The sequence below is a fragment of the Hyla sarda genome, chromosome 2 (genome assembly GCF_029499605.1).
Source record: "Hyla sarda isolate aHylSar1 chromosome 2, aHylSar1.hap1, whole genome shotgun sequence".
NCBI lineage: Eukaryota > Metazoa > Chordata > Amphibia > Anura > Hylidae > Hyla > Hyla sarda.
The window spans coordinates 423,671,965-423,697,917 of record NC_079190.1 but is presented as its reverse complement, the minus strand read 5'-3'; the positions used below and the strand labels follow the sequence as shown (position 1 = coordinate 423,697,917).

The following is a 25,953-nucleotide window of genomic DNA, read 5'->3' as shown; positions in this document are numbered from 1 at the left end:
TGCTCATCTGAAACTGACTTAAGATGCTAAAGTGTCCCTTTTTTTTTAACCAAAATTGCTCGGTTGAAGTCGAAGTGTTCCCCAATCACAGTGATCTCAATAAACCAGTATATCAATAGACAGTGCAACACCCATTATAAGTTGATGGAGCCTGTCTAGTGCAACTGAACAGAGGTCACTGTGATTGGGGAGTGAAGCCCATAAGAATGCTTCTCCCTGTCATTTTAAAGGGGTTATCCAGGAATAGAAAACAGAGCTAATTCCTTTTAAAAACAGCTCCATGTCTTTCTCCAGGTTGTGTGTGGTATTACAACTTGGCTTCATTCACTTCAATGGAAATGAGCTGCAGAACCACACCCAACCTGGAGACAGACAGGGAGCGGTTTTTGAAAGAAAGTAGCTGTTTTTCTATTCCTGGATAACCCCTTTAGATCTGTGGGGGTCTCAACACTCAGACCCCAACTGTCCAAGGTTTTGCTATTTGACATGGACACTTTAATAACTTAAGAGTCCAATCTTGCTTAAAGTTTAACCAGTATATAGTGAAAGTTTGTGCAGGTTATTAGCTTCCCAGCAGCACATATCTCATGGCCTGATACTTTTCTACAATACAATAGTGTTTTTCTACAATATATATATATATATATATATATATATATATGTGTGTGTATATATAGTGTAGGCAAACCTTTTCAACCCAGAGTTCGGCATGTAGAGTTCACCATGTACAGTGGCTTTGTGCAATTTGATACAAAAAAAAAATAAACAAAACACAAAATGGTTGTTATATGAGTATTTATTATAACTGGTGATAATATATATACCGACTAAATAATAAAGTTGCCAAGGCAGGCTTAGGCAGCATTTTTTTTCTCCCCAAAAGTGTGAATGAATTCTGGCAGAGAGAAACAGGATACATCTTTTCTTTGGAAAGGAAATAGAATGAAGAGAACACAAACTAAATTGCCCAAAATAGTGTGAACTCAGCATTAGCAACACATACGTATTTCTTTTTAACTATAAGATGTTTCTCTTCATGCACAGGTCTTCTCGCACCAATCTACAGCTAAAGGGTCGTGATCTCTTAACACTGAAAAACTACAATGCTGAAGAAATAAAGCATTTTCTGTGGGTCTCAGCAGATCTGAAACACAGGATAAAGCAAAAAGGAGAGGTGAGAAGTGAATCATGAATGTGTTACATTAGGCTATGCTCACGTACCATTTTATGTACTCCGGGAGTATCAACCTATTTATGAAAAGGGAAAAAACAGCTGCCTTCCATTTCAAGCAGTCCATATCTGGCTCTTAATGTAGAAGGAAAAAAAGGAGTGTCTAGGGATGGTTTTATTCTACATTTTGTATTGTTCTGTTCATTCCAAAAAGAGATTATAGATAGTATATGGAGCATAAAATATTACAGGATATGTGGTAGCCATAAAAGGAAAATAAACAATATTCACTGGCATTTGGAATGAAATATGAAATGGTACAACCTGTACATGAAAAATAAATCTAGAAAATGAATGGTTGCTATCAGCAGCCACTTTCACAGGGCTAGCCTTAGGTTAGACTGACCCTATGAGGTATCTACTGTTGGCCCTCTTTACATGGTGCACTGCCACACAGTGTACAAATAACGATACCATTTAGAGCTCTATACTAATTTTTTTCCATGTACTCTCACATTACTGAACCTCCACTTGGACCTGTGGTGTCAGGCCATCCCTGAAGTAGGTTTTTTAATGAGCTGTTTATGTCTCTACAAAGTAGCCCTTGTGATAGGCTGTCTTCTTCTCTGCAAAGCAGCTCTTGTAACAGTCTGTCTCTATCTATGCGGAGCAGCTCTTATAGCAGACCGTTTGCCTCTCAGAAAAGCGGCTCTTGTAGCAGGCTGTCTCTATCACTAAGCCTTTACTGCTGCACTTCCCACACAGGGCTGGTGCAAGGATATTTTTTTTCACCATAGGCAAAACCTAATTTTTTCCACCACTTGGTTGCACCCCTTTTTTTCACCACCCATCTTACTAATACTGCCACACCATGGCCACTACCATTATCACTGGTTAATGGCTGACTTATACCACTATACTGTTACTGAATCATTCAGTGACTTAGAGATGATGGGGGAGATTTATCAAAACCTGTGTAGAGGAAGAGTGGTGCAGTTGCCTTTAGGGACCAATCAAATAGCTTCTTTCATTTTTACAAAGGTTTGAACAAAGAAACAATCTGATTGGTTGCTATGGGCAACTGCACTACTCTTCCTCTACACAGGTTTTGATAAATCTCCCTCAATGTCTTTTCTGATTGGAGCAAATTACTTTCCCTTTTATTCTCCATCTGTCCTGGGAATTATGAGGATTGCTCCCAACCATGACCCATCTCCACAGAATCTGCCGAACAGACATTTTAGAATCCTCGTTCCAGCACCTCCTCTAAACAAATTACCCATGTGTATTGTTCCAAACAGCAACAGTGCTCACCTATAGTATTAGGCCCCTTACACTGCCCCCATATAGTATTAGGCCCCTCACACTTCCCCCATATATTATTAGGCCCCCTCACATTGCCCTATATTGAAGCAGGCCTCCTCACACAGCCCCCATATAATTTTAGGCCCCCTCACACTACCCCTATATAGTATTAGGCCCCTTACACTGACCCAATATAGTATTACACCCCCTCACCCTGCCTCCACATAGTATTAGGCCCCTTTGTTCTCCATATATTATCCCCTAAGATTGCCCCTATAAAGGAGGATACCTTCCTCTCCTATAGGGGGCGCAAGCTCTGCTCACACCACAAGCATGAATGTCTCCAGAAATTACTTGGAATATATATGCCCAAACAGTAACAGGTCCTTGGACTTGACCCGAACCTGCACAGCATACTCATGTCACCTAAGGTCCTTCAAAACTTCTGCAGATATCTGTAGCTTACATGACTTCTCACAGGATTCCAAATTTCGATAGGACATATATATACATATATATATATATAGATAGATATACAGTATATATATTGCATGTATGACTAAAACAGAGCTGTAGACTGAGTTTATAAAGCGATCTATCAATGTATATGTATTTACCCATATAGGGCTATATAAATTCAGTTGTAAACAACATTATTGCCATGTTTAAAAAGCCAATAGCTTCAGAAAAAGTGGACATGTTCTTTAGTTCTTTATCTTTAGAATGCTTTAATAGCATGTCCAATTATATTTAATTGTAACTAAGGTTGTAGGTAATGAATCTGGGGTGGACTGAAAGTGATCTAGCATTTTGGAACATGAATTGCAGCTGGCAGATTCCCTTTAACCCTTTAAGGACACTGACCATTTTGACCTTAAAGGAAAACTGTCAGCAGAGTCACCTGCACTAACCAGTGGTACTGGCTGGTAGTGTGGGTGACGTTGATTAAAATGATGCTTACCATGCCTGTATCCGTTGTGGCGTTCCACCGTTATCTTCATAATTGCGATTATGCAAACGATCAGCCAGGGGCTTCGGGCACTGTGACATCACTGTGACTGTCCCAAAGACTTGCATTGAGGGGGCAGGGTGTGACATCACACAGGGTGGAGTCATGACGTCACGATACTCCGGCCCCATAGGCGTGAGGATTCCGACTTGGAGCCTCCACCGCTGGCGTCCAGCTCACACAGGTGGGTGCTGCATAAGAGATTGCGGGGGGCCCCAGTGGCGGGACCCCCACAATCAGACATCCTTTAGATAGGGGATAAGATGTCTTAGGGCCGAAATACCCCTTTAAGATTGGTATGGGTTATAGCCAGTAAAGCCTGTGCGGTCAGTTTGATATGCTCCTTTATAATTTATGAAGCATTAGTCGTACTACGTGCCCAGCTGAAGAGAGAAGTGTGCTGCAATGTACTGTACCGAGCTATAACTAGCAATCTGAGGGGGACTCCACACTGGAACCCTCACAAATCTTAACCTTTGACATGTCTGTGCAACAGAATCCCTTTACCACATGCCCAATATATCGGCTGTCCGGGCATGCTGGGAGTTGTAGTTTTGAAACCTCTGGAGGTCCGCAGGTTGAAGACCACTGCGGCCTTCGTCATCATCCAGACCCCCCCTTTAGTTTTCTACTCACCTCCCCTCGGTGGGAAGTTAGGGTGAGCTGGTCCTGGCCATCTATGCTGCAGGTACCGTCCGGTGGGGAGGGTTAGTCGTTCCGGGCTGTCCATTTTTACTAGGGGGGCCGTCTTCTCAGTGCTCCGGGCCTGCCCCGGACTAGTGACGTTACCTTGACGAGGACGCACAGGGACGCGCATGAACGTCCCATTGCGGCATCGTTAAGGCAACGTCACTAGTTCGGGGCAGGCCCGGAGCGCAGAGAAGAGGGCCCCTCCGTTGAAAATGTACAGCCCGGAACGACTAACCCTCCCACCGGACGGTGCCTGCAGCATAGATGGCCCGGACCAGCTCACCCTTCCTTCACACCGAGGGGAGGTGAGTAGAAAACAAAACGGGGGGGGGGGGGGGGGGGTCTGGATGATGATGAAGGCCGCAGTGGCCTTCAACCTGTGGACCTCCAGAGGTTTCAAAACTACAACTCCCAGCATGCCCGGACAGCCGATGGCTGGGAGTTGTAGTTTTGCAACATCTGGAGGTCCGCAGGTTGAAGACCACTGATGAAGGGATTGACAAGCGGTGATGATGTAGGGGGGGGGATGATGACGGGGGTCTGGATGATGACAGGGGGGATGATGTATTTCCCACCCTAGGCTTATAGTCGAGTCAATAACTTTTCCTGGGTTTTTGGGGTGAAATTAGGGGCCTCAGCTTGTATTCGGGTCGGCTTATACTCGAGTATATACGGTATACAAATAATAGCACATGTATCCTTCTAGATGAGATTAATTTCTTTAGAGTACAGCTAAGTACATGCCAGGTGTTGTTGGCATGTTTTATCGCATAATTCTTTTGTTTTCTCCCTAGTATCTGCCTTTACTACAGGGAAAATCTCTTGCGATGATATTTGAGAAGAGAAGCACCAGAACTAGACTTTCCACTGAAACAGGTAATGTGATCTTTTCTAAAAAGGATCACAGTTTTTTTTTTTTTAAAGGTTATGTAAACATTTTATCATCATTTTGTTGCTCTAATATTTCTGAAATGAAAAAATAAAAGCAACTTTACAAATATTCTTGAAAAAAAATAGAAAAATACTAATTTGTGTTTATAATTCCCATTCATAACTGTGCGTCTCTAAGGGGTCTATTTGCACAGCGGAATTCCACCTCAAATAAAAGCCCAATACTCTTCTATGGGATTCCGGACTCCTGTTGACATTTCGGAATTTCCACTTGCGGAAATCCGCAATCGGAAATTACGAAGTGTCAACGGGAGTGCGGAATCCCATAGAAGTGTATTGGGCTTTCAGTTGAGGGACGAAATTCCGCCGTGTGAATAGACCCTAAGGTTATAGGTAATGAACCAGTGGTGGACTGAAAGTGATCTAGTATTTTGGAACATAAATTGCAGCTGACAGACTCCCTTTAACCATTTAAGGATACTGCCCATTTTGGCCTTAAAGGAAAACTGTCAGCAGACTCGCCCGCACTAACCAGTGGTACCGGCTGGTAGTGTGGGTGACGCTGGTTAAAACAATGCCTACCCTGCCTGGATCCGTTGTGGCATTCCACCGTTATCTTCATAATTGTGATTATGCAAATGATCAGCCAGGGACATGAGCAGGGTTACGATGGCGGCCTCGATCACTATGACATCAGCACTGTTTGTTCAATGATCGGCCTGCTCATACATATTTATACAATCCCCTCCACCTCCCTGCTCTGTATTCACATATACACATGTATGTGAATATATATACATACATATATGTATATTGTGCAGGCACAATATACATATATAAATATACCACCATATACGTCCATTGTATATACATATACGTCCATTGTCCTTATTGTCCTAAAAGGGGTACTCTGGTGGAATTTTTTTTTTTAAATCAACTTTTTAAATTACTTCTATTAAAAAAATATTTACCCTTCCAGAATGGGTTCTCGTGATGAAGTTGCTGGCATGCGGGGACCAATTGCCACCCAATTTGGCTGGTAATACTGCAGTTTTGTTAGCAAACTTGTGCGTACATTGACCATCACAAGTGTGCATGGTCTTGTCCACATGTGGCAGGTGCAACATAAAATACAGCCTTAGGGCAAGGTCACAAGGGGTGCATCCGCAGTGTATTTCATGCTGCTGATGTGCCGCCAGCAGTCACTTGCTCTGCAGTCTCTCTGTGACTGCTGTGAGCGCATCCGCAGTGTGAAATACTCTGTGGATGTGCCCCGTGTGACCCTGCCCTTTAGTGTGCATAAAACAACTCATGAAACCATACAGATCTTTTTAATAGGAGATATTCCACATCTTTCCAATAAACATTCCCTAACACTTCATAGATTATGTTCACAATAACATGTATCTCTAGATGGAAAGGATGATGCAATTTTTTCCCTTTTTTTTAGGAAATTATGAGATAAATGGCCTCATAGCTGCTAAACTTAAGACGTTTTTTTGTGCCACATAATTTTCCAGTCTTAAAAATATAATTTTACATTTCTATAATATACTTATAGGATTTGCTTTACTTGGAGGACATCCTTGTTTTCTCACCACGCAGGATATTCATTTGGGAGTCAATGAAAGCCTGAAGGACACAGCAAGGTCTCTTTCATGTTGTCTGTTCCCTACAGAGTTATCTGTTTGTAAGAGAAAAATGCTGTTTTGTATTAATCCAACATACATTGCCAGAGTTTTGTCTATAAAGCTGTGTTTCCAATTAAAAAAATGTCTGAATAATAAAATAACTACCGCCAGGAAATTCTACTTCCTACACATGATTTACTGCTTAATTATTCTTTGTAGCATAGTTAACACCTTGACTACCTATAGGCAGTGTTATAGTCACAACAAAAATGTAGACTTATTCTAGTAACAGTGCAGTCAGTCAGGGCTATACTTTTATAATACTGTAGGTGAATTCTGAGTTGCCAAGCTCTTATAACTAAGCCCCATTTGAGGTGGCACAGCCTTTTGTGGCAGGTTTTTTATTTACTTTGGAGACCCAAAACCAGAAGAGAATCCAGTAGGAAGAAGTGTTAAAGGAAAACTGTCATCACTTTCTTGAACCTACCAGAATCACTGTTCGAGTAAAAGATAGATCTCCCCGTATACCCAAACAGAGAGGGATCTAGAGCAAAGAGAAGCCAACAGGGTTGACAGAGTTGCCTCACAGAACCTGAGCAAAACTTGAACCTGTAAGAGCACCATAATACACCATCAAATTCAGCATGGTCAGATTGAAAAGGTTAAAAGGCTTGTAATCTACAGGGATACTAAATAGGTTAAATATAATACAGAATTTACACCCGATATAATACAAACCTAAAAGAGTTTCTCAAATACATTACAACCATTTCCAGTTGAGAAATGTCCTTAAAAATTGCCCACAAAGACTACATATTGAGCTCTAAGAAACATCTTGATGGTTCATATACCAGAGTATACCAGTGTTCCAGCCAAGAGGAATCAACTGATCTCTAACATTGTCTTTAGGCTTGTCTAATTATACAGGTCTTTCTGCTGTATATTTCAAACACACATGTATCCTCTTACATGCCCCCCCCCCCCCCCCCCCCCAAAAAAAAAAAAAAAAAAAACAGCAACAAAAGCAATCATACAGACATAGTTAAACCTAGCCTAGGAAAATGTATCTTATAAGAATGGATTGGGTTAACACAACTACTAAAGAAAAGTAGAAACTGATATTTATTTGACTTGTGGAAATCCATAGTATAAATCCTTAAAATCATATCAAAAACTATTCCAAAACACTACTTGGTACTCAGAGAACAATAACAAATGATGAACCAATACAACTTAACAACAACTAAACTATGTCAGTGGACTGGGTTGTCTACCTGGTTGGGATTTGGTGACTCTGTGTGACCCTTTTTTTTTTTAAATACTTTTCTCTCCCTTGTCTCTTAGGCTCCTTTCACACTACCATTTGTGCCCGGTAGGTGACGTCCGTTAGGAAGATAGCCGGAGAAAAATGTATTTTTCTCCTCCTATCTTCGGCTGAAATAACGGGAGTTATAACGGACGTTAGAGGAATCCCATTCAAGTGAACGGGATCCTCTTTGCTGTTATGACTCCCGTTAGGCTCTGTTACAATAACGGACGTTAAGGGCAGTAAAAGTGAAAAAAAAAAAAAAACAGCCCTTAACATCCATTTGTAACAGAGCCTAGTTCATGGTGTGAAAGTAGCCTTAGTCTTATTCCCAGCCCCAATAATCTTTTAACTCAAACAGAAAAAAGTGGACCACCAATTATGTCATACAATATGACTAGGACTGTTGACTGTATAATTAAATATTAAAGGGTTCATCACCTATCCACAAGATAGGAGATAAATAAGGCTTGGTTCACATCCGGCATAGATGAACTCAGCCTAGATCTCGACACAACTGATGCCACAAATGATAACAAGTTCTCATCAGTTGTATGGCATCCAGCATCAGCAAGCTGCATTCCCCTGTCCGGTGCTTTCCGGCGTGTCCAACCATCCGGTGTCAAAATTGAGATGCTGGATGATTGTGAACTGTCCCATTGAAAAGGATGGGATCAGTTCTAGCACCAGTTTGTCTCCGGTGCATTCTGGAGGGAAACTATGCCGGTCACCTGATATATGTGAACCCAGCCTAACTGATCAGTGGGGTTTCCACCACCAGGTCCCTGTTTCTTGTGTGGATTTGCAGTGCAAATGCTCCAGTACCTCTCTATTCATTTGCTATGAGACTGTCTAACATAGCTGAGTTCAATACTTGGCTATCTCCAAAAGTCCTACAGTGAGTAAATGGAGTGGCATACAGTCATGTCTGCATTCACACATGGGACAATGGATGCTCTCATGATTGGTGGGTGTACCAGCGTCCAGACCCCCATCGATCAGATGCTGATCCACAGGATAAGTAAATAGATTTATTCTTGGTATAACCCCTAATGTGCACAAATAACTCATGAACCTAAAATCAACATGATGTTAAAGGAGTAGAGCAGTGAAAAATAATTTGTCCCTTATCCAAAGGATAGGGGATAAGTTATAGATTGCGGGGGGTCTTCCGGGAGCAGCTAATCTGACCCCTGCAGGAATCCACGGCCGGCATGCCCCCTCCATATATCTCTATGGCATACATGAAGGGGGCGTGTTGGCTGCTGCTCCGTGCGGGGGTCGGCATGCCCCCTTTCAGCAGACTGTCGGGGCCCCGTTCAGGAGATCACAGGGGGTCCCAGTGGTCGGACCCAGTGCAATCTATAACTTATCCCCTATCCTTTGGGGATATAGGGGATAAGTTATTTTTCACTACACTACTCCTTTAAAAGATCCAGATAAAATAGTAACATAATGTTTAATGAAACATGATGAATAAGTAATTCTGTTTTTCTGGCATATTACTTTTCCATTAGGGTCTTGTCTGGAATGACGGATGCTGTTTTAGCTCGAGTTTATCACCAGTCAGACCTGGAACTGTTGGCTAAAGAAGCATCAATTCCAATAGTGAACGGATTGTCTGATGACTTTCACCCCATTCAGATTCTAGCTGACTATCTAACTATTCAGGTTAGTTGCAATGGCCGGTTCATATTCCCTATCAACAATTGAATACTGTAGCCTTGCCAGCCAAGTATGAGGCAGACAATCCTGGGAATTCCTCAGAATAGTTAGTATCGGCGTGGACGACATAAAAATCAGGCTTCGGCTCAGTGGGTGTTATGTTGCCGTTCTCTCCGTTGCTAAGCAATTCCATACTGTGACTAATAAGCGCTGCAAAAACATCAATCCCCGCACATTCTATCCTATAGGAGATAGGTGCTCAAGAATAAAAAACATTGTTCATTAGAACTGCACATCATTTGTATAACTTAGTGGAAGTCATACATTCATGCAACCAGGCTGTTGTTCTATGAGTTTCTGAGTTATTTTCAATTCTTTTTTATTAAGCTGCTATATTTTTTATGTTGGGGATTAATGATTCATATACAAATACTTATTATGTAGCCCCTTTTGTATCTCGGCTTTAGATAAAAGGGCCAACAGTCTGACATGATCATATTACACTGGTAGGATTGCAAAACCAGACCCCACAACAGAAGGAAAGGTCCCTAGCACTTGTTTCAGTATACTATTCTGGAGATCGTGGGGGCGATCAGATATTTATTCCCTATCCTGTGAGTAGGGGATACAAGATTTTTCACACAAACACTCCCTTAAGGCAGTGGTCTCAAACTGTGGCCCTCCAGATGCTGCAAAACTTCAACTCCCAGCATGCCCGGACAGCCGTTGGCTGTCCGGGCATGCTGGGAGTTGAAGTTTTGCAACATCTGGAGGGCCACAATTTGAGACCACTACCTTAAGGAGTTATCCAGGAATAGAAAAACAGATTATTTCTTAAAAAAAACAGCTCCATGTCTTAATCCTTCCAGTACTTATCAGCTGCTGTATACTGCAGAGGAAGTCCTTTTCTTTTTAAATTAATTTTCTGTCTGACCACAATGCTCTCTGCTGACACCTCTGTCCATGTCAGGAGGAACTGTCCTGAACAGGATATGAATGCCCCATGCTTTTGCCAGTGGTTGTGTTACCGCCTCTATTGAAATGAGTGTGGAGACGTATGTTTATTATATTGATAAGAGTCGCAGATCCCCCCCCACACACACACACACACACACAGGTAACCTTCCGACAAATTTAAATGGCATGTTTCTGACCAGTTTTAGGAGAACTTCCATTATAGTACACTTATGCCATCTTTGTATTATAAGGACAGCCATTTATTTGTATCGGTGCCATGTAATACTGCATGTCCCCTGAGGTTGCTACAGGAGAAATTCATGGCTGGCTTTAAAATGAGCTGTTTGCTGGAGGTGCTAGGAAGAGCTGTAACATTCTAAAGGGTCTCTGAGGGTCTCCGAAGAGACAACTCCTTTAAATGGGAGCTGTCATTAAAACTAATTTTTGCTTTTGCACTGCTTATGGTAAATACAAAATTTTTCTAATGTACTTTATTTTAAAAGAATGAATGTTTTCTATGTTTTATTCATGTTTAAAAAAGCTGCCACTAGGTGTCTCCCTACTTTTCCCCCCATTTCCCCCCATCTCTTGCACAGACTTTGGACTCCTGCAGAAGTCCAAAATCACAAAATGCCGTCTGGAGTGCTGAGAGGGGGGTGTGCAGCCTTAGCCAATCATAGCTTATCTCACACTGAACTGCTCTGGGCTGTGTGTAGCAGAGTGAGGGAGGAAGTTCTCCCCTGTATGGCTTCAAACACCCCTTCCCAGTCTGTAAATCTGACTGAGCAGAAAATACAGAGCAATATCAAGGTAGAAAACTAAAAAAATTATAGAAATAAAGGCAGGGGGTGGTTTTTCATGATGGGGGCAGTGAACTGGGAGGATTATAAAATATAACAAGATCATGAGAGGTACTCTTTAACCAAAATTGCATGGATGCTCTCTCATGCAGTAAGGTAATTTCTAGTAAGATAGATTTCCTAGGGACCTTCCATTCCATTTAAGAAGCAAATTGCTTGGCTTTGAACCCTCTTTGACTTTTCTATATCTTTTATACAGTCTGGTAGCCTAACTGTATTACGTGTACAAGTTAAGGCTTTACAATAGATTCACATAAGGATATTGAAATGGAACACAGTCCATGTACCAAAAATGTAATTACCTAAATTACCCTAACATTTTCGAAAATTGGCAACTTGTCGTCATGTCCTGAAGCTAATAAAGTTCAGAACTGCCTATCGTTGTCTTTAGTATCTATCTACAGTATTACAAAAAAAAAAATCTGACTAGCAAAAATGTTCTATAGTGATAAATGATTGCGCTAATAATCTTCTGCACAGGAACATTATGGCCACCTCAAAGGACTTACTATCTCCTGGATCGGTGATGGGAATAACGTCCTACATTCAATCATGCTGAGTGCTGCAAAATTAGGAATGAATCTGCACATTGCAACACCAAAGGTAAATGTGATCATGTCTCTATGGGAGTGCTGTCCCATAATTATGGAAAAAAGCTGATTTATTAACTGCATAAAAGGGAAGATTTATGGAGTTCTGGAGAAGACTGTGGAAAAATAGTACATGCTGTATGGAGGGGCGTAGCTATAGAGGTAGCAGAGGTAGCAGTCGCATCGGGGCTCTGGAGCCTAAGGGGGCCTCAGAGCACAACTGCCCCATAAGAGACCAGTATTATATTTTGCATATGGGGCCCTGTTGCAGATTATGCATCGGGCCCAAAAGCTACAAGCTACAAGCTACAGTGGGGATCAAAAGTTTGGGCACCCCAGGTAAAAATTTGTATTAATGTGCATAAAGAAGCCAAGGAAAGATGGAAAAATCTCCAAAAGGCATCAAATTACAGATTAGACATTCTTATAATATGTCAACCAAAGTTAGATTTTATTTCCATCATTTACACTTTCAAAATGAAATGGCGTCTGCAAAAGTTTGGGCACCCTGCAGAATTTATAGCATGCACCTCCCCCTTTGCAAAGCTGAGACCTGCCAGTGTCATTGATTGTTCTCAATCATCATCTGGGAAGACCAGGTGATGTCAATCTCAAAGCTATAGATAGCTGTATATAGTGTATACTGCCCAAAGGGGCTATAGGAGCACAGAGTCCTGTCAGTCTGGTGACAGGATTCCCGGCTCCTGTATAGTATACACAGGTACACTATGTACCCCTGTATACTATACGGCCGGGGGAGGTGAGTATTGATGCTGTACATCCCTCCTCGTCTCCTTACACTCTCTAGATCGGGCGCTCAGCATCCGACCCATAGAGTGGTACCTGAATACAGTGAAAAAACTGCTAAAGTTTACAAAATTGGCTGTTTCCGCACACATTAAGAAACTACAGAAAAAACACCAGAAAAACTGCCAAAATGCAGGAAAAAGCTGTGGTAGTTCTTCTGGCATTTTTGCTGGCATTTTAATAGGTGTTAAAATAAAAAGTGGAAACTCATTGTCAACAGGATTTAACTCTCCATGAACCATCCTTCCTTTACAATGTTGTTCAACAATTCAAAAAATATAAATACACAAGGTGTTTATACTACTTTGATATTGCACATATATACTAATCACTCCTATTTTCTATTATTTTTATTTCAGGGGTATGAACCAAACTCTTCAATTATTGCAGCCGCTAAGCAATTTTCAAAAGAGGTAAGTATACAGTGTAATTTTTGCACACCGTATTTGGTATTTTACATAACACTATGATGTTGATAGCACAGACAAAAAGGGGTGGCTTTGACTGAAAGGAAACTGATACATACGTTCAAGATCCCGGCATGGGGCCCACTTTATCACATGTACTCAATAATCATATCATTACTTGTCTTCCACGACTTACTGTTATGTTAATCTGTAGCCATGAAAAATCCCTGATATCTGCACATTTTCCTGTCTCGCAGTCTGGAACCAAGCTGTTTATGACAAACGATCCGCTCCAAGCTGCCAGTGGAGCTAATGTGTTGGTTACAGACACGTGGGTGAGCATGGGACAAGAGGAGGAGAAGAAGAAGCGTCTGCAGGATTTCAAAGGTTACCAGATTACAATGCAGGTACACGATGGATGTTGTTGCTCTTTGTTCAGCTACATGTACACATTTAATTCTGTGAAGAAAAGAAAAGATCAGTCTTTGGCAGAACACCCCTCATCCTCCATGACAGGTAATTACTAAGTGAGTCTTGCCACCCTTTGTAGCCCGCTAATGCCAAGGATTTTACTTTTTTGCCATGTAACGCAGGAGCACGTTTACCTTTGTACTATACAGTGCTTAGATATCTATTTCTAGATCAGTCCACCTGAATATCTGAAGGCATGTATATGTGTCTCAACAAAATTAAAGGGGTACTCCGGCCCTGAGACATTTTATCCCTTATCCAAAGGATAGGGGATAAGATGTCTCACCGCGGGGGTCCCGCCGCTGGGGACCCTCGCAATCTTGTATTTGCCACCCACCTGTTTGAGCTGCACGACGCGGTGCCGGCTCACAAACAGCCGGGTGGCGACCACGGGGCTGGACTATGGTGACGTCATGACTCCGCCCCTGTCTGACATCACCCCCTGCCCCCGCTATGCAAGTCTATGGGAGGGGGCGTGACGGCCGTCACGCCCCCTCCCATAGACTTGCATAGCAGGGTGGGGGGGGGGGGTGACGTCACACGGGGGCGGAGTTGTGACATCACCATACTCCAGCCCTGTGGTCGCCACCCGGCTGTTTGTGAGCTGGCACCGTGGCGTGCAGCTCCATTAGGTGGGTGGCAAATACAAGATTGCGAGGGTCCCCAGCGGCGGGACCCCCGTGGTGAGACATCTTATCCCCTATCCCTTGGATAGGGGATAAGATGTCTCAGGGCCGGAGTATCCCTTTAACACTGTTATGTTGAAGGAAAGTATCATGAGAGAATCACAAGTTATTATAATCTTAATTTTACTTTTATTATTTTAAAAATAGTTTTTATTACTAAATATAAAAATATCTTGAAATATTCAAATTTTTACACTGGCTACTAGAATAGTCACAATGATATTAGCATTAGAGGGAGATAAGCCAAAGGGGGTTATCCACAAAGCACATTATTCATCTATGCTCTGGATAGGTGATAAATGTATGACTGCGGGGGGGGGGAGGGGCACCATGGGGGCTAGGTAAATGCGACAAGCCCCCGACTTCAATTCCAGCCAAATCCACTCTCCAAAATATCAAAGTTGCTCCTTCCCTCCTGAGCCTTGTTGTGCGCCCACACAACATTTTACATCCACAAATGGGGTATTTCCAGAATCAAGAGAAATTGGATCACAAATTTTGTGGTGTTTTTTCTCCGCTAACCCCTTGTAAAAATAAAATATTTGGGGCAACAACGACATGCTAGTATAAAAAATTGAGGTTTTGACTTTTCTGCTCCAGTTTGCTGCTATTCCTGTGAAACACCTAAAGGGTTAACAAACTTTCTGAATGTCATTTTGAATACTTTGAGGAGTGCAGTTGTTAAAATGGGATCATTTATTGGGAATTTCTAACATAAAGGCCACACAAATCTACTTCAAACTGGTCCCTGAAAAATTCAGATTTAGAAATTTTCATGAAAATTTGGAAAATTGCTGCTAAACTTTGAAGCCCTCTAATGTTTTCAGAAAGTAAAAAATATATCTATTTTATTATGCCAACATAAAGTAGACATTCTATATGTGAATCAATATGTCATTTATTTGGCACGACCATTTTCCTTACAAGCAGAGAGTTTAAAATTTAGAAAATTGCTAATTTTTTTAATATTTTTATTTACATTTTTGAATTTTTTTGCACAGAAATGATGCAAATATCAACAAATATTTATCACTATCTTAAAGTAGTATATGTTATGAAAAAAACTATTTCAGAATTAGAATGATAAATAATCTCAGAGTTATTAACCCCTTAAGGACTAAGCCCATTTTGACCTTAAAGGGGTACTCCCATGGAAAACTTTTCAACTGGTGCCAGAAAGTTAAACGGATTTGTAAATTACTTCTATTAAAAAATATTTATCCTTCCAGTACTTTTTAGGGCCTGTATACTACAGAGGAAATGTTTTTCTTTTTGGATTTCTCTTATGTCACGACCATGGTGCTCTCTACTGACCTCTGCTGTCCATTTTAGGAACTGTCCAGAGGAGGAGAAAATCCCCATAGCAAACATATGCTGCTCTGGACAGTTCCTAAAATGGACAGCAGAGGTCAGCAGAGAGCACTGTGGTCATGACATAAGAGAAATCCAAAAAGAAAAACATTTTCTCTGTAGTATACAGCCCCTAAAAAGAACTGGAAGGATTAAAGGAGTAGTCCAGTGACTCCTAAGGATAGGCTGCCTTCGGCAATCTCCGGCTCTGCCATAGAGATGTATTGAGGGGGCGTGTCGGCCGCCGCTTCGTGCGGGGGTCGACACCCGCTATCTGGGCCGAGAGCCGGGGCCCCGTACAGAGAGATCACAGGGGGCCCCAGCGGTCGGACCCCCGCGATCTCAAACTTATCCCCTATCCTTAGGATAGGGGATAAGTTTTTCACCACTGGACTACCCCTTTAAGATTTTGTAATAGAAGTAATTTACAAATCTGTTTAACATTCTGGCACCAGTTGATTAAAAATAAAAAGTTTTCCACGGGAGTACCCCTTTAAGGACCAGGTCAATTTTATTTTGGCATTTTAGTTTTTTCCTCCTCGCCTTCTAAAAATCATAACTCTTTTATATTTTCACCCACAGACCCATATATGGGAAGTCCCGCCGCATTATGACATTCATTTACATCAGATGTCGTTAAGGGGTTAAAGCGGTACTCCGGTGGAAAACTATTTTTTTTTTTTAAATCAACTGGTGCCAGAAAGTTAAACAGATTTGTAAATTACTTCTATTTAAAGATCTTAATCCTTCCAGTACTTCTGTATGCTCCAGAGGAAATTCTTTTCTTTTTGAATTTCTTTCCAGTCTGACCACAGTGCTCTCTGCTGACTCCTCTGTCCATGTCAGGAACTGTCCAGAGCAGGAGCAAATGCCCATAGCAAACCTCTTCTACTCTGGACAGTTCCTGACACAGACAGAGGTGTCAGCAGAGAGCAGAGCACTGTGGTCAGACAGAAAATAAATTCAAAAAGAAAATAACTTTCTGTGGAGCATACAGCAGCTGAGAAGTACTGGAAGGATTAAGATTTTTAAATAGAAGCATAAGAAGAGAGTAGAAGACATTTTTTTTCTTGTTTCAAGACTTCTTAAAGGGACAGTAATAATATAGGCATTCTAATCAATGTCTGATGAGCTGCTATGAAAGTTTTATGTACAATGAAACTGTATAATACATTTTTGATATTTTATTAGCATTATATTTCATTTTAATATATAGACAGCAAAATTAGCAGCACCCAACTGGACATTCCTTCACTGTTTACCAAGAAAGCCTGAAGAGGTTGATGATGAGGTTTTCTATTCTTCTAAGTCACTTGTCTTCCAAGAAGCAGAAAACAGAAAGTGGACAATTTTGGTATGGAAACAATGTTTTAAGAATTAACATTATTAGAAAAAAATTAACTAATTTTATATATATATATATATATATATATATATATATATATACATATATATATATATATATATATATATATATATATATATATATATATATACATACAGTCATGGCCATAAATGTTGGCACCCATGAAATTAAAGTATTACACAGTATTTCTCACAGAAAAGGATTGCAGTAACACATGTTTTGCTATACACATTTATTCCCTTTGTGTGTATTGGAACTAAACCAAAAAAGGGAGGAAAAAAAGCAAATTGGACATAATGTCACACCAAACTCCAAAACTGTGCTGGACAAAATTATTGGCACCCTTTCAAAATTGTGGAAAAAGAAAATTGTTTCAAGCATGTGATGCTCCCTTAAACTCACCTGGGGCAAGTAACAGGTGTGGGCAATATAAAAATCAAGGTCAAATCTCAAGGGATCCATCTCCAGAGATCTAGATTTGCCATTGTCCACAGTGCGCAACATTATCAAGAAGTTTGCAACCCATGGCACTGTAGCTAATCTCCCTGGGCATGGACGGAAGAGAAAAATTTATGAAAGGTGTCAACGCAGGATAGTCCGTATGGTGGATAAGCAGCCCCAAACAAGTTCCAAAGATATTCAAGCTGTCCTGCAGGCTAAGGGAGCATCAGTGTCAGTACAAACTGTCGACATTTAAATGAAATGAAATGCTATGGCAGGAGACCCAGGAGGACCCCACTGCTGACACAGAGACATAAAAAAGCAAGACTAAATTTTGCCAAAATGAACTTGAGTAAGTCAAAATCCTTCTGGGAAAACATCTTGTGGACAGATGAGACCAAGATAGAGCTTTTTGGTAAAGCCCATCATTCTACTGTTTACCAAAAACAGAATGAGGCCTACAAAGAAAAGAACACAGTACCTACAGTGAAATATGGTGGAGGTTCAATGATGTTTTGGGGTTGTTTTGCTGCCTCTGGCACTGGGTACCTTGAATGTGTACAAGGCATCATGAAATCTGAGGATTACCAATGGATTTTGGGTCGCACTTTACAGCCCAGTGTCAGAAAGCTGGGTTTACAGCCGAGATCTTAGATCTACCAGCAGGACAATGACCCCAAACATATTTCAAAAAGCACCCAGAAATGGATGGCAACAAGGGGCTGGAGAGTTCTGAAGTGGCCAGCAATGAGTCCAGATCTAAATCCCATTGAACACTTGTAGAGAGATCTTAAAATTGCTGTTGGGAAAAGGCGCCTTCCAATAACAGAGACCAGGAGCAGTTTGCAAAGGAAGAGTGGTCCAACATTCCGGCTGAGTGGTGTAAGAAGCTTATTGATGGTTATAGGAAGCGACTGATTTCAGTTATTTATATTTAATTTGGTGTGCAACCAAATATTAAGTTAAGGGTGCCAATCATTTTGGAGTTTGGTGTGACATTACGTCCAATTAGCTTTTTTCCTCCCTTTTTTTTTGTTTAGTTCCAATACACACAAAGGGAATAAACATGTGTATAACAAAACATGTTACTGCAATCCTTTTCTGTGAGAAATACTTCATTTTCTTGAAAAACTTCAGGGGTGCCAACATTTACATCCATGACTGTATATAATTATGAATTGATCCAGGAACAATCATATCTTGTAGTGTTAATAAAATCTTTAATCTCATCACTGTCACTATGGGGTCTGATTCATAGACAACATAGCTCAGACCCCAATCTTCTATGTTTCAGATTACTGTCTGGCTTCTTTTGACCTAAGGCTGTTAGGCTTTTTTTTACTATTTTCTTGTCAAACTTTTTATTTTTTTGGAATTTTTTGTCATTTTTTTAATTTTTTGTGGCTTTTATTATATATACTCTTTTGCATAGTATATTGTTGTGAAACTCCATAAATGAAAAGCTCTGAAATAAATGTTTTAGCGTAATGCCTATTTGTGTTCCTCAGGGGGTGATGGCCTCTTTGCTGACAGACTACTCGCCACAGATGCCAAGACCTAAATTTTAGGCCCCAGAACAGTTCAGCAGCATGGTAACTGCAGTGAAGCAGCAAGACTGATACTCAAGATTAAACCCCAACTCAATTCTTCTCAATGCAAATGAATAATTGGCATTGTACACAACTCTTTCCATATGGTGGACAATATTATGACTCTTGTGCAGGGTGCTCCACATTTTAATAGGATTACTGATATTTGCTCACAAATGTAATGAATCAGAAGTTTACATTGGTGGGGGGAACCACAAGCTCTTCATATTGTTATGCCAATTATTTTGTAGCTAGGAGGACACTGTTTTTTAAGCTCATGTGGACAGTGCTCCAATTGCTCTCTATGGCTTCCTTGCTGTCATTTTCAAGCTAAAGTTCTAAAAGGGACATGGCTCTGGGCCGATCATTGAGGACCCTGTATTAAAACAACTGCTTTGAAGAAGTTGTAATGCCCAATGGAACGCTTAAAAGGGAGCCTTTCCCGTTTCATTCTGCCAAAACCACAGGCAGCATGAAACAGATATCGGCAGCGGGATGCTCGGACACTTTGATGCACTCTAAAACGCTCAGGTGTTTAAGAGAAACACAGCTAGAAAAAAACACCGGGACCTTGTTAAGCAGTCATGGGAAGAGGAGCCTTAAGCTGCCTCTTGACCCACTGGCCTTGAGTGCCGCATCTCTGCCTATACAGTCTTAGGGAAACATGCATCACTCAAGGTGGGAGTGGAGCAGTCATAGTATCCTCCTCCCGTGACTACTTACCTGGGTCCCAGCAACTTTTTTAAACGCCTGAGCTTTTCATGTTGCTTATGGTTTGGGCAGCATGAAACAGGTGACACGTTCCCTTTAAAATTGCTTTTCAGTTGATAAAATGACAAAAGATATTGTTAATAATTTGTCGATATCTGTTTTGTTGTAGAATTTGCTACCATTGTTCTAACCATATGCTAACTATGTAAGGATTAATAAAAATAAATTCCAGCAATTCCAGCAATAATAACTATAGCTTCTAATATCTTCTAATACATATATACATTTCATAGAGAGTGATTTTAATTATTTTCTTCCATAAAACATTTAAACAATAACATATTCCTGACTTTCCAGATACAATGTTTTATACAAATAACATTCTCTACAGGGGATGTATCTAGGAAGCAAGAGTTCTGGGAAGAGAAATTAATGTAGAAGTGCCCCATGCTGTTATTGAGCTCCTAAGAGACCTCTTCATGGTGCACAGATATTTTTTATTCTTTACATTTCAGGTAATGTAACCAGAGCTGAGATGTTTGCCAGCAGTACACACATAGTTACTTCCTCTATTACAGCACAGCACAACAATACAAATACACATCAAATTCTACAGTATGCCATGAAATAGTGCTGGTGAAAGTAGACTAAACAGGATGACACTGTTCTGGGGGAAGCAGAATGGACAGGATGGCACTGTGGTTAGGAAAGCAGAATAAACAGGATGGTATTGTGCTGGGGGACAATTTATCATGTTGTTTTTAGAATAAATTGATGCTTTTTGTTTAGCTTACCTCCCAAATAAATTTACAAGACCTCACACGGCACTGGCAATCCTCTTCGGTATCTTCAGCTCTGGGCCCGACTTGGAGCATGAGCGGAGCTTAGTTGCGCCAACGCTGCTGTTTGCTAGCAGTGGGATCCAGCAGAGAACAGCATGTGCTCCAAGTTGGGCCCAAAGCTGAAGATACCGAAGAGATTTGCCGGAGAACCACAGCACGGAATGGGACAAGGTATGTACCGCTGTTGTCAGTACACTACCTGTCTGTACTGACAGATTAGTGCAGGTGATACTGATGACAAATTTCCTTCAAAGGGGTACTCTGGGATACAACTTTTTTTTTCAAAACTTACCCGGAATGCCAGCCGTAAAAAATAGACTTACCTCCCGCAGCTCTCATTGGGGGCTCCGGGATCTTGCACCCGCCAACGCAGCAATGTCTTCCTGCTTCTTTTAGGCAACTTGTCACACTGTGGCTCAGCTGATCGGCAGCTGCAGTCATATCCCACAGTGTTGTAAATGCAGTAGTGGTAGTTTGATGTATTGAGCCCCAGTCCCCAATATGTTACACTGCCGCTCAGCCTATAGATCAGTTGAGCCGAAGTGTAACGAGCAGACTTCAAGAACGAGGAAAAAGACAGCAGCAGAGCTGGATATCAGAGTCACCAGGGGAGAGGCATGTAGGCTGTTTAAAAAAAAAAAAAAAAATTAAGTACCCTTTAGAGATTAATGTTCTTTCACCTTGTACTTATTTCAAACCATACCCATCAACATTTCTGATTCTTTATATCCTTTGAATTTCTATACCTGGATTCTATTCTATTCCTAGATTTTGTATGACTAGACTAGTTCTCCCTCATTTATCAAGATCTTTAGATTCAGGGACAAAAGACTCTCCACATATCCCTCCCCCTATGACTGGGTTCACACGGCAAAAAAATGTGCGTAATGTGGAAAACACATGCGGATATTCCACACATTTGCCCTATCCAGAGGGCGCTAGGACCGCATGGAAGTGTGCCATCTCATAGAAATCAGAGGTACAGAATCCCATGGAAATAAATGGGACTCTGCTGCAGTGGAACGTCCGTGCTGACATTCAGCACAAATTCCATTGGGTGAACATGCCCTTAAAGGGGTTTTCTGGGCTAATACACTAATACAACTGATGTCCTATCATCAGGAAAGAGCATCAATTACTAATTGAAGCAGTTGGCTTCATTCACTGTAGTAGTGGCCAGGCCTGGTTACTGCAGATCAGCTCGGTTTATTAAGAACATGACTCTGTAGTCAGATTTTCTCATAGTCCCTCTGTTTCCAATCTATTCCGCCTCTAATCTGGTTTACTTGTTATACACACTACTATTGAGTGAGACATAGTAGACATTCTGAACCTCACTTATTACATTTTGAGAACTTCAGACCAGAAGGTCTGGTTGATGAATTAACCTTTACATATAAGTTCACCATCTCCTGTAGGCTTCAGGAACACAACTGCAAGCTTCTATCCTAATGGCACAGAACTATGCTTACACAAAATATAAGATAGTTTTAAGATCTGTGGAGATGTGGGAACAAGGTACATTTGTATATACTTACATATATGGTGGTCCAGCAGATTAGAATCATATTTAGGCATTCTTTGGCCTATAAAAACCACCTCTCAGTTCTATTCTCAAGTTTGCCACACACCTCACTCTTACACTGAAATAAATAATGTTCTTTGCTCAAATGTAGTGTTTTTTTTTTTTTTTATAAAACGGCTTATATTGCTTTTTGTAAACATTGTCCAAAATTAAGATGCAAACGCATAGTAGTGTGTATAACAAGTAAACCAGATTAGAAGCGGAATAGATTGGAAACAGAGGGACTATCCCTGCCAATAAAATTTTATTGGACCATTAACCTCTTTCATATTGGCTGCCCAGCATGACTGTAACTATATATGTGTGGGAAAATATTCAACAGTACGTCTATTAACAAAGAGCATCCTTTGGATAGGGGATAAGATGTCTGATCGTGGGGGTCCCGCCACTGGGGACCACCGCATTCTACTATGCGGCACCAACCTGTAACGGCTTCCGGAGCCGCTGGAGGCCCTCAGGCTAATACCATCCCGACCATGGGGATGTAAGATTGTGACGTCACGACTCCGCCCCCGTGTGACGTCCCCCTCATCCCCTCAATGCAAGTCTATGGGAGGGGGTGGGGTGCAAGTCCATGTAGGCCACTGGATATGCGAAATTGCTACATGATGATGTGTTTATGCACTGAAGCTGGCACATTCTCTGAGTTTTTCCAGCAAGATGGTGCACCACCACATTATGGGTGTCAGGTCCGAGCATTCCTAGATGATCAGTTTCCTGGAAAGTGGATTGGTCATTGTGGGCCAGTTGAATGGCTCCCAAGGTCTCCCGATCTGACGCCCTTAGACTTTTATCTTTGGGGTCATCTGAAGGCAATTGTCTATGCTGTGAAGATACGAGATGTGCAGCACCTGAAACTACGGATAATGGAAGCCTGTGCTAGCATTTCTCCTGTGGTGTTGCTATCAGTGTGTGAAGAGTGGGAGAAGAGGGTTGCATGGATAATCCAACACAATGGGCAGCACATTGATCACATTTTATAAGTGGTCAGAAACTTGAAAATAACTCATGAAAGAATAAAGTTTTGTTAAAACCAAGCACATCATTGTTTTTCTTGTGAAATTCCCAATAAGTTTGATGTGTCACATGACCCTCTTCCTATTGAAAAAACAAAAGTTGGATTCAAAATGTCCGACTTCAAAATGTCCAGCATGGTCACCAGCCATCTTGAAAAGTTTCCCCCCTCACATATACTGATGTGCCACAAACAGGAACTTAATATCACCAACCATTCCAATTTTATTAAGGTGTATCCATATAAATGGCCCACCCTGTAGATTAAATCGGAAACATGGCACTGTTTAAAGTGTCTGGGAGGTGGTCTCTTTCCAACACAGGATAGGGGATAAGTAGCTCATCACGCGGGGGTAGGGTCTGACCGATGGGACCACCTGTGATACCCGTGCTCAGTGACGAGCGTGTGCTGCAGACGGCACGCACTCCATTCATTTCTATGAGAGTGTTGAAAAGACCCGAGTACAGCACTGAGAGAGCTGGGGTCCCAGCGGTCATCTACTTATCCTTTATCCTGTGGATATGGGATAAGTTAACTTTTGCTGGAGTTCTCCTTTAAGGGTACCAAGAGAAAGCCGGGGATTACGATACATGTGGTTGAAAATAGGACATTCAGTAGAAGAAAAGCAGTGATAGGGACAGAATTGCTGGGCACTTGTGATCAGGAACACCCTGTGGGACCTTGCTTCCAATCTGCATATTTGAAAAAACTCAAACTTCCAAATTTCAAAGGTAGAATGGGGAAGCTGCTTCCTGGTACTGTGAATAGCTTAACATGGTGAAAACATAGTGACAGATTCCCTTTAATTTTTATACATTTCATAATTTTATCACTAACAAAGTACAACGATGTCTTCAAGGCAATGCAAAGAGCAAAGAAATAACTTGTAGATGTGGGGTCCCAATGCAAAATCTGTAACAGGCCCCCTAACCATGATGCTTTATTTAAAGCACTGGTCTCCTGTATGAAAGAAAGACCTAATGTGCCCCTTTAGGCTCCCTTGCCATCACCAGTAGTTACACCCCAGGCACAGAGGCTGTACAGCTTCATATAAGGAGATGTATAGGCTCCAAGCACAAGGCATTACTAGACACATGAGCTCTTATCTTGTAAAGGACAGGTTTAATTCTTGTCTAAAAGTGCCAGAATTATCTGTCTGTGGCCTATCTTCCTATACTTCATGGAATTAAACCAACATTGACAGTGTTTCTTATTCAGCTAAACTAAAAGAAGGACACCATTAGCCATGATTGCCCTTTAAACAGCTTTATCAGTCTTAATTATGTCTATAACATACATCAAGGGCTGTTAACATGACAATGATAATGGATGAGAAAGCTCCTTGTGGTCATTGTTCTCCATTACGATTCTCTTTGCAATGTCATATCAGCCTCAACTTGAGATAATGAAACTTAGTTTCATCTAAAAATCATCTTCTTTGTCTTTGCAGCCATACATTAAAAAAAATTACTTTGCCTGGTCAAGCATGCTAAACCTGACATTGCTTATTTTAGGCATATCTGCATTGGCAAAATTACATACATATTTTAGGGCGATCGTTTTTGCTACTTGAGGCAGAAAAATAAAAATGGTGCCCAACCTTCTCCAAACTGGGCAATGACAAATATTTTCAGATGTGATTCACACCCTTAAAGGGAATCTATTAGCAGCTTCATGCTGCCCAAACCATGAACTCCATCATTGCAATTTTTATGCTTTTGAAAAATAAATCCTGGTTTAAAGACAAGCCATGAACAGGGCGAAAAGTGATAGCTTCTTCCCACCCATCTGGGTTTGATTGCCAAGTCCTTATCTATACCCAAATAAGGGGAAACGGGTGAGCAGTTCCAACATTTTAGCCACTTATGTTCAACCTGTCCATACTGGCTTAGCTTTATATGTGTGAGAGAAAAAGTGAAGGGATTTTCCCATAACAACCAATCACAGCTCAGCTAACGAGTTCTGGTAAAGTGAAAGCTGAGCTGCGATTGGTTGTTATGGGAAAATCACTCCACTTTTTCTCTCACACAGTTTGATAAATCTGGGCCAATTGTTGTTATTATGGCCTTCCTTCATGTTCTCTCCCTATCTCTAAAGAAGTGATGTGTAAGACAGAGAGACGAGAATCATAATCTTTGTACAGTGCTGGGGAGTATCCTGGTTCTACATGAGGAATAAGAGATACCTTTAAAACAATATGGACAATACTCATAGTGGTGTCCAAAACATAAACCTCATGTTAGTCGCACCATGGTGGCTACAGCTGTTACTGAGAAGGTGGATGACGTAGCTTAAAAACTGAAGCAGACAGCCACACCTTCATACACATCACAGATACACAGAGAGAAAAAGAAAGCTCTTTGCCACCTTAGTGTAACATACTTACCTGGCCTCACTCCAGCTGCATCAGTGGCTCACAGCTGTTGTGTCGTTGGAGGCATCCCTTGTTTGCTACTGCTACAAGCCTTGCTGCAAGTGGGGACGTTTAGCCTATCAGGAAGCACGGAATGCCAGGTCAAACATGCTCAGCATTGGTTTCCTAGGCTTCCTTAAGCCTGGGATGGTTAAAGGGGTATTCTAGGAGTTCTTTTTCTTCAGTCTTTGAGCT

General features: G+C 41.3%; 1 protein-coding gene and 1 long non-coding RNA gene across 9 annotated transcripts in view; one reads left to right on the top strand and one right to left on the bottom strand.

The window, feature by feature from the left end:
• OTC (ornithine transcarbamylase) overlaps positions 1-20,138 on the top strand; it is a 94,778-nt gene extending 74,640 nt beyond the window's left edge. For 6 of the 7 annotated variants that reach the window (XM_056558923.1, XM_056558924.1, XM_056558922.1 and 3 more), the window contains 9 exons: positions 1,045-1,174; positions 4,970-5,051; positions 6,628-6,715; positions 9,521-9,674; positions 11,966-12,088; positions 13,242-13,295; positions 13,547-13,696; positions 17,013-17,150; positions 19,112-20,138. In XM_056558923.1, the coding sequence (XP_056414898.1) occupies positions 5,003-5,051; positions 6,628-6,715; positions 9,521-9,674; positions 11,966-12,088; positions 13,242-13,295; positions 13,547-13,696; positions 17,013-17,150; positions 19,112-19,171 (816 nt within the window). In that variant the 5' untranslated portion in view covers positions 1,045-1,174; positions 4,970-5,002 and the 3' untranslated portion in view covers positions 19,172-20,138. Of the gene's footprint in view, positions 1-1,044; positions 1,175-4,969; positions 5,052-6,627; positions 6,716-9,520; positions 9,675-11,965; positions 12,089-13,241; positions 13,296-13,546; positions 13,806-17,012; positions 17,151-19,111 lie in introns of all 7 variants that reach the window. The other variant, XR_008889017.1, reaches the window with a different exon arrangement.
• LOC130356866 (uncharacterized) lies at positions 1,016-25,953 on the bottom strand. Of its 2 annotated transcripts, XR_008889019.1 has the most exons (4): positions 25,732-25,953; positions 13,486-13,748; positions 6,640-6,750; positions 1,016-1,144 (listed from the first exon to the last, which is right to left on the bottom strand). It is a non-coding gene; the product is annotated as an uncharacterized LOC130356866 (long non-coding RNA). The 2 variants fall into 2 exon arrangements; XR_008889018.1 differs by lacking the exon at positions 1,016-1,144 and having other exon boundaries at positions 6,389-6,750.